Below are 12,072 nucleotides of genomic sequence, written 5' to 3' on the forward strand. Positions count from 1 at the left end.
TGTGTTTAGCCATTCTGGAGGGCAATTTGGAACTATGCCCAAAGGGTGCTAAAAGACTATCTGCCCTTTGATCCAGCCATAGCACTGCTGGGTTTATACCCCAAAGACATGATAAGAAAAAAGATGTGTACAAAAATATTCATAGCTGCACTCTTTGTGGTGGCAAAAAATTTGAAAATGAGGGGATGCCCTTCTATTGGAGAATGGCTGAACAAAATGGGGCATATATTGGTGATGGTATTCCATCACCAATGGGGCATATATTGGTGATGGTATTCCAGCACCAATATATGCCCCACTATTGTGCTCAAAGGAATAACAAAATGGAGAAATTTCATGGGAACTGAAGTGACCTCTAGGAATTGATGCAGAGTGAGAGAAGCAGAACCAGGAGAACATTGTACACAGAGACTGATACACCATGGTACAATCGAATGTAATGGACTTCTCCATTAGTGGCAATGCAGTGATCCTGAAGAACTTGGAGTGATCTACAAGAAAGAACACTATCCACATTCAGAGGGAAAATTGTGGGAGTAGAAATACAGAAGAAAAACAACTGCTTGAATACATGGGTCGAGGGGAAATGGCTGGGAAGGTAGACTCTAAATGAACATCCTAATGCAAACACAAACAACATGGAAATAGGTTCTGATCAAGAACACAAGTAATACCCAATGAAATTGAGCATCAGCTGCAGGAAGGGTGGGGAGAGGGGAGGGAGGGAAATAATGTGATTATTGTAACCAAGGAATACTGTTCTAAATTTACTAAATAAATTAATTTTTAAAAAATTTAAAAAGAAATAAAACAAAATCAAAACAACAACAACAACAACAACAAAAACTCAGAAGAAAACATGAAATATCTCATTGAAAAAACAACTACTTGGGAAATAGATCCAGGAGAGATAATTTAAAAATGTAAAATAGAAATGGAAAGAATCCACAGTTCACCTCCAGAAAGAAATCCTCAGATGATAACTACCAGGAATATAATATCTAAATTCAAGACCTGTAAGGCAAAAAGAAGATACTGCAAGCAGCCAGAAAGAAACAATTCAAATATCACAGAGCAAGAATCAAGATTACACAGGGCTTAGTAGCCTCCACATTAAAGGACTGGAAGGCATGGAATATGATATTCTGGATGGTGAAAGATCTAGGTTTGCAACCCAGAATCATCTATCCAGCAAAAGTGAGAATATTCTTTCAAGGGAAAAAATGGTTATTCAATAAAATATTTCCAAGAATTCCTGATAAAATGACCATATCTAAAAAGAAAAATTGATGTCCAAACATAAAACCCAAGAGAAGCCTAAAAATGTAAAATTTTAAATTTAAAAGAGAAAATTTAAGAGACTCAATAAGGTTAAACTGTGTTTTCCTACCTTGAAAGAGGATATTTGTAATTCTTAAAATTTTTTATCAGTAGTAGAGCTGTTAAAAGGATTATACATGGGCAAAGGATGTGGAAGTAAGCTGAATAGGATGATTTTATAAGCAAAAAATACAAATTAAAACAACGCTGAGGTACCATCTTATACCTATCAAATTCATCAATATGGATGTAAAGGAAAATGGTAAATGTTGGAGGAGATATGGCAAAATTCAGACACTAATGAATTATTGGTAGGGTTATTAAATGATTCAATCATTCTGGAGGGAAATTTAGAACTATGCCCAAAGGTCTATAAAACTGTATACCCCTTCATCCTATAATACCACTATTGGGTCTGAATCCCAAAGACATAACAAAAAAGGAGAAAGGATTGTTTGTACAGAAATATTTATAGCAGCTCTTTGTATAGTCTTAAAAAATTGGAAACTAAAGGGATGTTCATCAATTGGAGAATGACTGAACAAATAGTGGTGATGGAATATTATTGTGCTCTAAGAAATGATAAGCAAGGTCACTGCCACCGCCCAAAGACCGCTGAACCCTCTGTTCGTCCGTCCGCCACTGCCACTCACTCCAGGCACAGAATATTCAGTCATGGATAAAAATGAGCTGGTGCAGAAGGCCAAATTGGCTGAGCAGGCTGAGAGATATGATGACATGGCATCCTGTATGCAGCCTGTAACTGAGCAAGGAGCTGAATTCTCCAACCAGGAAAGGAATCTTCTCTCTGTTGCTTACAAAGATGTCATAGGGGCCCAAAGGTCATCTTGGAGGGTCGTTTCAAGTATTGAGCAAAAGATGGAAGGTGCTGAGAAAAAACAGCAGATGGCCCGAGAATACAGAGAGAAAATTGAGACCGAACTAAGAGATATCTGCAATGATGTGCTGTCTCTATTGGAAAAGTTCTTGATTCCTAATGCTTCACAAGCAGAAAGCAAAGTTTTCTATTTGAAAATGAAAGGAGACTACTACCGTTACTTAGCTGAGGTTGCTGCTGGTGATGACAAGAAAGGTATAGTGGATCAGTCACAACAAGCATATCAAGAAGCATTTGAAATCAGCAAAAAGGAGATGCAACCAATGCATCCTATAAGATTGGGTCTGGCCTTGAACTTCTCTGTGTTCTATTATGAGAGCCTGAACTCTCCAGAGACAGCTTTTGATGAAGCCATTGCTGAACTTGACACATTAAGTGAAGAATCATACAAAGACAGCACACTAATCATGCAATTACTGAGAGACAACTTGACATTGTGGACATCGGACACCCAAGGAGATGAAGCTGAAGCAGGAGAAGGAGGGGAGAATTAACCAGCCTTCCAACGTTTGTCTGCCTCATTCTAAAATTTACACAGTAGACCATTTGTCATCCACACTGTCCCACAAATAGTTTTTGTTTACGATTTATGACAGGTTTATGTTACTTCTATTTCGATTTCCATATTTCCCATGTGGTTTTTATGTTTAATATTAGGGGAGTAGAGCCAGTTAACATTTGGGGAGTTATCTGTTTTCATCTGAAGTGGCCAATATGGGGGTATGGACTTTTTATATACGTTTAACATGTTTGGCATGTACTTTCGGTACATTGTGATTTTACAAGGCCAGTGTTAAACAGCTTCCATGTCTAAGCAAAGACCTGTCATGGTCGGGGGGAAAAAGGAATAATTGGTTCCAGCCATAGGTGTCATTTATTGTGGGGTACTTTAGGGTTGGAGTACTCATGACTACAAGGTCAGAATTAAAGGATGGAGTAAGACCTTTTGGGCCTCAACTGATAGAAAGAAGGCAGGAGTGGTAATCATGATATCTGATAAAGCCAATGCAAAAATAGACCTGATCAAAAGGGATAGGGAAGGTAATTATATTTTGTTAAAAGGGACTATAGACAATGAGGAAATATCATTAATCAATATGTATGCACCAAATAATATAGCACCCAAATTTCTAATGGAGAAACTAGGAGAATTGAAGGAAGAAATAGACAATAAAACCATACTAGTGGGAGACTTAAACCAACCATTATCAAATTTAGATAAATCAAATCAAAAAATAAATAAGAAAGAGGTAAAAGAAGTGAATGAAATCTTGGAGTACTCATGACTGTGGTAGAAACAGATGTCCCATAGATATTACATGCCATTCCATGTATATCTGTGGAATACACAAATCTCAACGTGTACACCTTTATGATTGCAGTTGCAAAAGTGTTCCTTAAGACAAAGTTTTAACCCAGTCAATTTACTCTGGAGAAGGGCAGAAACGGTTCTCATTCCATTATTTGTAAAGTACCTGCTGTTCGCTTTCATTATTTTTGCTACACTCATTTTATTTGTATTTAAATGGTTTAGGCAACCTAAGAACAAATGTACAAGTAAAGACGCAGTAAAAATGAATAGCTTGATATTCATAAAGTCACTCACTGTATATCAAGCACAGCAGTAAAACAAAAAACTGACATATTTAACTTTTTTTTAGGTTTTTTGCTTTTGTGATCTTTTTGATACTTGCCTAAAATGCATGTGCTGTAAAAATAGTTAACAGGGAAATAACTTGAGATGATGGCTAGCTTTGTTTAATGTCTTATGAAATTTTCATGAACAATCCAAGCATAATTGTTAAGAACATGTGTATTAAGTTGATGTAAGTGGAATAAAGATTTTATGAATGGAAAAAAAAGAAAGAAATGATAAGCAAGAAGATTTCAGAAAAAAACCTGGAAAAAATCTGCAGGAACTGATACAGAAAGAAATAAATAGAACTGGGAGAACATTGTACACAATAATAGCAATATTGAACAATGATTATCTGTGAAAACCTGGCTACTCTCAGCAGAGCAAAGACCTTGGATAATACTTGACTTCTCATATCAGTAAATATTCCCCATTCTTATTATACCCTTCGTGTATGCCTTCTTATTTCAGAGAAACCTGAAAGAATTGTATGAATGGATGCAGTGCAAAGAATGAAGAACTAGGAAAACAATTTCTATGAGAATGATATTGTAAAGACAGACAACTTTGAAAGATTTAAGAATCCCAATTAATGCAATGGCCAGCCAGGATTCTAGAGGACCAATCAATGAGGCAGTATGCTATCCATCACCTGATGGGGGGGACAATGGGCTCAAGATGTAGAATGAGAAACACATTTTTGGCATGGTGACTGTAAATATACTACAATGGTTTTTTTTCCTTTCCTTTTCTTTTAAAGTGGGGTAGGCAGGAGATAATAAGTGTCTGTTAACTGAAAGCAAAAAAAATTTTTTTCAAAGAAACTTTTTCTTTATTTTCTATGCTATGTTATTATGATTTTCCTATCAAAAGGACCACTGGTTCTTCTCTCTATTTTTATTCTCCTCACACCCAAAATATACCCTAAAAGACTTCTTGGGCTTTTACTTTTCATACAATCTTTTCTTTGGAGATTTCATCTGCCTTGCTTACTTCAACCATAACCAATATGTGGTTAACTCTATTTTCCTCAGCCCTGATCAGGAAAGGGCACAGGATTTAGAATCAGTGGATTGTGGCTAGAATATCCATTCTGCCACTTGCTAAGTGATGTTAGACAAGTTATTCCACCTCAGTAGGTTTCAGTTTCCTCAAGGTAACTTCTTGCTCTGAATTTATCATTCCATCACATATTTCCTTCCCATCATCTTCTTCTATCACATCCCCATAGCATACTTTCTTCCCTCTTCTCTTTGTTCCTTAAAATCCTAGTTACCCTTTCAAGGTCTACCTCAAATCAAATATTCCTTCCATGAATGCTTCACTGGTTACTTCTACCTGAGAGCAACTGGTCCAAAGTTAGGAATCTCTTACCAATTTATCCAGGAAAGTAATCAACTCCTAAGAAAGAAAAAATAAGAAAAGTTAGAAATGTTCCTTCAGTATCTCAAAATATTATTTATCTTCACTCAGCCTGATTTTGGAATCACCCTTTCCCTTCATTCTAGCCCTTCCTTTCTCTTCATTCCTCAGGGACAGAAATATCAGTAATGTAAATACTTTCATTTAAATAAAAAAAATTCACCTGTGCAAAAGTATATAGAAAATTGACTCTGAAGGGATAATAGCAAGATAGCAACTTGTCTCAGGACCATTTCTAACTGAACATTGAAATAGATGAGAAGAATAAGCTAATGACAAAATTTTCCTAGGGGAAATGCTAAGTAGCACTTTTAAGTTTGCAAAGGAATTTACAAACATCTTCTGTCCAGTTGCATTTTTTGCATGTATTTCATGTATGTACTTTTAAAAGTTTTGTTCTTTTTAAAAATTATTATTGTATATTTTAAAACCATCACCAAAACATAAAAAAACAAATGCATAAAAATTATGTGTTAAGTTGTTTACAAATATGTAAATTATATATTGTGCTAATGTAAACATCCTCTATTTCTGAGTTCCCTTTGGATTTGTTTTACTTTGATGCTTTTTTCTCTTGATTTTGTGGCTGTTATTTTTTAATGTAATAATAGTATATATTATTCTTATTCTCTTCTTTTACTTTTATCTCTTTATATATTTCCCTTATTTTCCTTATGTTTTCAATATTTGTATTTTCTAATAACATCATACAATCCATTATATTCAAATATCATAATCTATTCAGCCATTTCTCCCAATCATTGCACTTGTGTTATTTCCAATTATTTTGTCATTATGTACAAAGTTTCCATGAACATTTTCATACATATACAGGTATAAAGCTGTACTATTAGGGCCTAATCCTGTTAATGAGATACCTAGGTCATTGAGCATGAATAGCTTAATAGCTCTTAATATATAATTCCATCTTTAAAAAAAATAAAGTCATAGTTGCTCTAGCAATGTAATATTAAACTTTCGTGTTCCTATCAGCATTTAATTTGATCAACTTAGCCCATCTATTCCTCAGTTAACATGTATTACCAGGACCATATTTAACTAGATTGGTCCTTAGGCAACAGACACAATCTGTTGCTAAGACCATACTTTTTTCCAAAATCAAGCCTTTCCAACTTGGTCATATCTGCAGGAACTTTTATTCCAATGCCATAATATCACAGGAATGTAGGATTACCTTCATAGTATAATGAGTATTAAAGAAATATTTATGAAGAATATTTATGCTCTCCACACTATTGTTCCACTATAAATAACATTTGGATCAAGTGTATGCTTAAGCATCTACTTTATGCTAACTTTATGCAAATATGTGTGGGCTCTCCAAATATTTGTAATATTTAACTTATCTAAAGCTCTATTCATCTCCTTCACTTCTTTCTTATTTATTTTTTGGTTATATTTATCTAGTTTTGGAGGGGGGATTAAAGTCTCCTGCCATTGTTATTTTGTTTATTTCCATCTTTATCTCATTTAGTTTTTCCTTTAAGAATTTGCTTGCTATTATACTTAGTACGTACAGGTTCAATATCAATACTACATTATCCATAGTAAACCCTCCCCCCTGCCAATCATAATATAGTTACCCTGTTCATCCCTTTCAATTATATCTGTTTTAGTCCGACTCTGTCAGGTCTTGGTTTTTGAATCTTTCTGTTGTCCATTTTCTTCCCACGAGTGAATTCATTCCATTTACACTCAATATCACAGTTACTCATACATTTCATACTCCTCTGTTCCTCCTCACTATTTCTCTCCCTCTTCCTTTTTTTCTTTTTGTTGGCCATATTCCTCCTCCAATGTCCAATTTCCTTTGATCAACATCTCTCCAATTCACAGCCCTTCCAAAAAAGTCTATTTTATCTTTCTTTCTTGCCTTCCTATGTCCAAATTGAACTACTTTTCCACAAGTCACTCCCTTATCTCTTTCCCCATATCTTTTACTTCTTATTCTATCCATCTTTCCAAAAATCCTTTCCTTATCCTCCCAACTTTGCCCTGCTTCTTCTTGATAGGTTTGATTCTAACCTTCCTCCCCACTGATCTTGTCCTATGAGTCTCTCCCTTATCTCCTCACCTTACTCCCCTACTTCTTGGTGTGTATTTCCTTCTAGGTATCCCTCTCTTTCCTCTGCTTTATTATCCCCTTGTTCTCCTTTCTCTTAAGCCACCCTTCCTTTTCTTATTCTCTCAGTCCTCTAAGGGGACTCCCAGTTCCTCCTTTATCCCATACAACTTCCTTCCTGTTTCTATGTCTGTTAAGAAAAATTTTACCCTTCTACTTGTGTATGTTGTTCTCTCTTTATCCCAGGTTTGATGAGAGTTGGGTTCTAATATTCCCAGTCCTCCCTCCCTTCATCCCCTTCTCTATTGTAGTTTCTCCACACACTGCCCCTCCACATAAGATATCAATTCCATCCTCTCTCCTCTTGGTCTATCCCACTACCATTTTGGCTCATTCTGCTACATTCATTTCAATCTCTAGTCTTCCATCCATACACATCCTTTAAAACACTCAGGCAATGATGTCATTCCTATTGAAGACAATTTTCTCATACCAGAATCAAGCAATTTGACTGTTTGGGTTGCTTATTATTCTTTCATCAACTTTGTATGTTTCTTATAGATCAAATTTTCCACTGAGTTCTGGGTATTTTCCAGGAATAATTGAAACTCATCTTTGCTGGATGTGTTATTCTTGGTTGTAAATCCAGTTCTATTGCTCCATACAATGCTGTGTTCCATATCGATGTTCTTTTAATGTTCTGGTTGCTAAGTTTTGTGTTATTCTGACTGTAGCTTCACAGTTTTTTTTCCTTGATGCCTATAGTATTTTCTCCTTAACCTGAGAACTATGGAACTTAGCAATGATGTTTCTGTGCATTTTAAACTTCGAGTTTTTTTTTGAGGTGGTAATTGGTGGATTCTGTCTATTTCTATTTTACCATCTATTTCTAAAAATTCTGGTAGTTTTTCTTGATTTCTTGGAGTATAATGTCTAAACTCTTTTTAGGTCATAAGGTATTAGAATTCCACTATTGTTATATTGTCTCTTTGGTTTATTTCCCACCAGTTGTTTTTGTGATAAGATATTTCACATTTCCATTTATTATCTTATTCTTTAGATTTTGTTTTATTATTTCTTATTGTCTTAGGAAATCATTTGCTTCCCTTGTCCAATTCTAATTCTTAATACACTATTTTCTTCAATGAGATTTTGGATCATTTTCTTTCCACTTGGGTGATCTTCTTTCATAATTTTCTTGCATTGCTTTTGTTTTTTCTCTAATTTTTCCTTAAGCTTTCTCATTTGGTTTTTGATATCTTTTAAAAGATCTTCCAAAAACTCTTTTTGAGCTTATGGTCATTTATTGAAATTCTTTGCTATTTTTGAAGTGGATGTTTTTACTTCAGTGTCCTCTGAGTTTGAAACAAAGTCTTTTCTACCCCCATAATAGCTATCAATAGTTGGGTTCTTTCTCCTTTGCGTGATCATTTTTTATGTACTCATTTTTTAAATTTTAGTGACTGGGTCACTAAAGATTTAGATTTAATTATTATTATAAATATTATTATATTATTATATTATATATATTATATATATTATATTATATATAATAAATATTATTATAAATATAAATATTATAAAGATAGATTTAATTATTAGCTTTTTTTCTGTTGTTCCACGGTTCCTCTTGTGTTGATATATGTTATCTCAAATTTCAGGATTTGTGTGTATGTGTGTGTGTTTTATTAGGTCCTATTCAGTTATTGTAGTCTGTCTCCTGCTCAAGCCCTGTTTGGTGATTGACCTCAGATACTTCTTAAGCCAGAGCCCACAGGCAGCTCTACTACTGCAAATGCAAGCAGCTAGCCTGCTTCCTGTTGTGGGCAACAAGAAGGGATTCCACTTCCTGGTAGTAACCACAGCTGATAAGGTCCCAATCCCCTGGGTTTAGCAACAAAGTGAGGTTGCTAATCCTGCCCTTCAGAGCTTCCCATTGGATTTCTTCTCTTTGCTCCATTCCTGTCCCCAGAACCAATGGGATGGGACTGAGGCCAAGGAATTCAGAAACCTTCTTCTGTCATTGTACCTGGTTATTTAGCTTCAATCCTGACTTCTATCTGTTTTTGTTTCTTTTAGTGTTAATTTTATGGAGTTATTTTTGGTTGTTTTTTTGGGGGGGGTGTTCTAGGAGGGCAAGAAGCTTTGCATCTTACTCCATCTTCTTCCCTGTATGTAGTCTCTGTCTTATATTCTAGTCCTATTCTTTTGTTAGATTGTAAACTCTTCCAGGACAAAGATCATGCTACATTTCGAATATTTCCCTGCTTCTTTGAATATCTCCTTTCACCTTTTTAATTCCCCCATCAAGGGTCTTTTGCCATTAATGGAAAAGTCAAAAGGCTTAGCAAGAGGGTTTACTTATGCTTCTTTATCCCCTAAGTACTCACAGTATCAAGTAGATAGGTAGTGCAATGGATAGAATGCTGGGTCTGGAATCAGGAAGCCTCATCTTCAAATCTGGCTTCAGATACTTACTAGCTGCATGACCCTGGGCAACTCACTTAACCCTGTTTGTCTCAGTTTCCTCAACTGTCAAACGATCTGGAGAAGTAAATAGCAAATTACTCTAATATCTTTGACAAGAAAACCCCAAGTGGGGTTATGAAGAGCCATACAAGTGAAACAACTTAACATCTTTGTAGATGCAAAGAAAGACAAGAACAGCCTTGTTCTCAAGGAGCTCATAATCTAATGGTGGAAACAACATGCAAACAAATCTGTATATATTAATTATATGCAGAGTAAACTGAAGGGAATGGAGGCTTCTTGAAGTCTTGGTCTATTTTTTTGTTTTGTCTCTATATTTTCAGTTCTCAGGATAGTGCCTCACACATGATTTTGTCTGTATTGATTCTAAGGCAGAAGAACAGTAAGGGGTAGGCAATGGAGGATTAAGTGACTTGCCCAAGGTCATCCAGCCAGCAAGTATATGAGGCCATATTTGAACCCAGGACCCTCCCAACTCTAAGCCTGGCTCTATCCAGTGTGCTACCTCATTGACCCCACTGTAGAGATTTGACAAATGCTTTGTACTGCCATAAAAACAGAATTTAAGAGTTGGAAACAACTTTGGAATTCATCTAGTCTCACTCATACCTGAATAAAAATTCCCTCTGTAATATATCCAACAATGTGCCATCCAGTCTCTGCTGAAATATCTCTCATCAGGGGGAAATCATGATGTCCTGAGATAGTTATTCTCCATTTTACCCATGTCACTCCAAAATTTGCTACTTGGAATGGAACGCAATATCCCAGATATGTTCCAATCAAGGGAAAATACAGTACATTGATCATTTCCCTCATTCCTGACACTATGTAAGATACATAGGGGAAGAGGAGAAGCAGATGGCTGGAGTAAAGGGAAGGGGTAATCCCAAAATCAACATTCCAAAACTAGATTTGTCCCTGGCCTCAAGGAGCTTACATTCTAACAGAGTAACCACTACTGAATCCAACTCACACCTCTCCATCTTTTCCACAAAATCTACATGAGATACTTCCTCAGATGCATTGTAGAACTCTCCCAAAGTGTGTCTGTTTGGTAACACTAATAAGAAAGGAAGCATGGTTAGTTACTTTAGTAAAGTACCTCTTCATGATAAAGTCATTCTAGCTATTTGTAATCATGCCTTTGTTTTCTAGATGTCTACTGTCTCACTAATAATACATTCTAGAATTTTACAGGAATCAAATTCAAGCCCATGGGTTATAGTGTACAGACTTTATTCTCTTCTTTCTTTTTAGAAAAGGATGACATTTAGTTTTCTCTAATCCTTTTTTTCCTTTCCCCTCCTCCTTCATATGTCACTGACACTGGCTGAATAATCACATTTGCTGATTCTCTCCTTCCCTAATCATGTGGTGGTTCGTGTGGGCCAGGTGATTTGAGTTATCAAGAGCAGAGCAGTCAGGTGCTATCTCACCCCATCTCTTTAAGTGCCATGAGGAGCAATTCCATATTATCACTACCCAATTAGAAGAAATGAAGGAATTTTATTCCTTTTGAATCCTGAAGGCTCCCCTCGCTGCATTTTCAGTCTACTGAACAATCAGTAGATTGGAATGTCATAGGTTCAAGAGACATTGCTAATTAGTTCACAGGCTGTCCAGTTACCAAGGAAAAAGGCCAAATGGATGGACACTCTTCATGGCTGCTGGGGTTCAGTACAGAGGCAATTTCCACACGCCAACATTATACTGAGAAGACAGCTTAGGTAGCCAGGATGAAGACTAAATGGATGTGGACTTGAAAAGTATGTGGCTCATTCTGCCTTTATAGGAGAGACATCAAATAATCTTGGAGTCTGTATTAGGGAAAAATATTTTTTTAAATATTGCCAACAGTCCTTCCTTACCTTACATATGACTTCCTGGGAATATTCTTCTATTTCTGAAAGAGGGAAAAAAAGGAAAAAAGAAAAAAATTAGTTTTTATCCTGTGACTTATTAAAGTTTGACCAAAGGGGGAAGCTGGGTAGCTCAGTGGATTGAGAGCCAGGCCTACAGATAGGAGATCCAAGGTTCAAATCTGGCCTCAGACACTTCCCAGCTGTGTGACCCTGGGCAAGTCACTTAACCCCCATTGCCTAGCCCTTACCACTCTTCTGCCTTGGAACAAATACACAGGATTGATTCCAAGACAGAAGGTAAGGGTTAAAAAAAAAAAAGCTTGACCCAAATTTCCTGGATGCTCATGTTCCAAGCTTC

General features: G+C 36.0%; 2 protein-coding genes across 2 annotated transcripts in view; one reads left to right on the forward strand and one right to left on the reverse strand.

Moving 5' to 3' along the window:
* Nucleotides 1-12,072, reverse strand: part of EPHX2 (epoxide hydrolase 2) — an 87,628-nt gene that overhangs the window by 41,717 nt on the left and 33,839 nt on the right. The window contains exons 9-10 of the mRNA XM_007475918.3: nucleotides 11,721-11,755; nucleotides 5,229-5,255 (exon numbers count right to left, since the gene is read on the reverse strand). Coding sequence (XP_007475980.1) covers nucleotides 5,229-5,255; nucleotides 11,721-11,755 — 62 coding nt within the window. The remainder of the gene's footprint in view (nucleotides 1-5,228; nucleotides 5,256-11,720; nucleotides 11,756-12,072) is intronic.
* Nucleotides 1,981-2,931, forward strand: LOC103106061 (14-3-3 protein zeta/delta-like). The gene has a single exon (XM_056813091.1). It carries the CDS (start codon nucleotides 1,996-1,998, stop codon nucleotides 2,710-2,712), a length of 717 nt encoding a protein of 238 aa, XP_056669069.1. The 5' UTR covers nucleotides 1,981-1,995; the 3' UTR covers nucleotides 2,713-2,931.

Source organism: Monodelphis domestica, chromosome 1 (assembly GCF_027887165.1).
Source record: "Monodelphis domestica isolate mMonDom1 chromosome 1, mMonDom1.pri, whole genome shotgun sequence".
Classification (NCBI taxonomy): domain Eukaryota; kingdom Metazoa; phylum Chordata; class Mammalia; order Didelphimorphia; family Didelphidae; genus Monodelphis; species Monodelphis domestica.

Excerpts from the sequence above, each read along its gene's own strand:
- LOC103106061 (XM_056813091.1), top strand. The coding sequence starts at position 1,996 with ATGGATAAAAATGAGCTGGTGCAGAAGGCCAAATTGGCTGAGCAGGCT.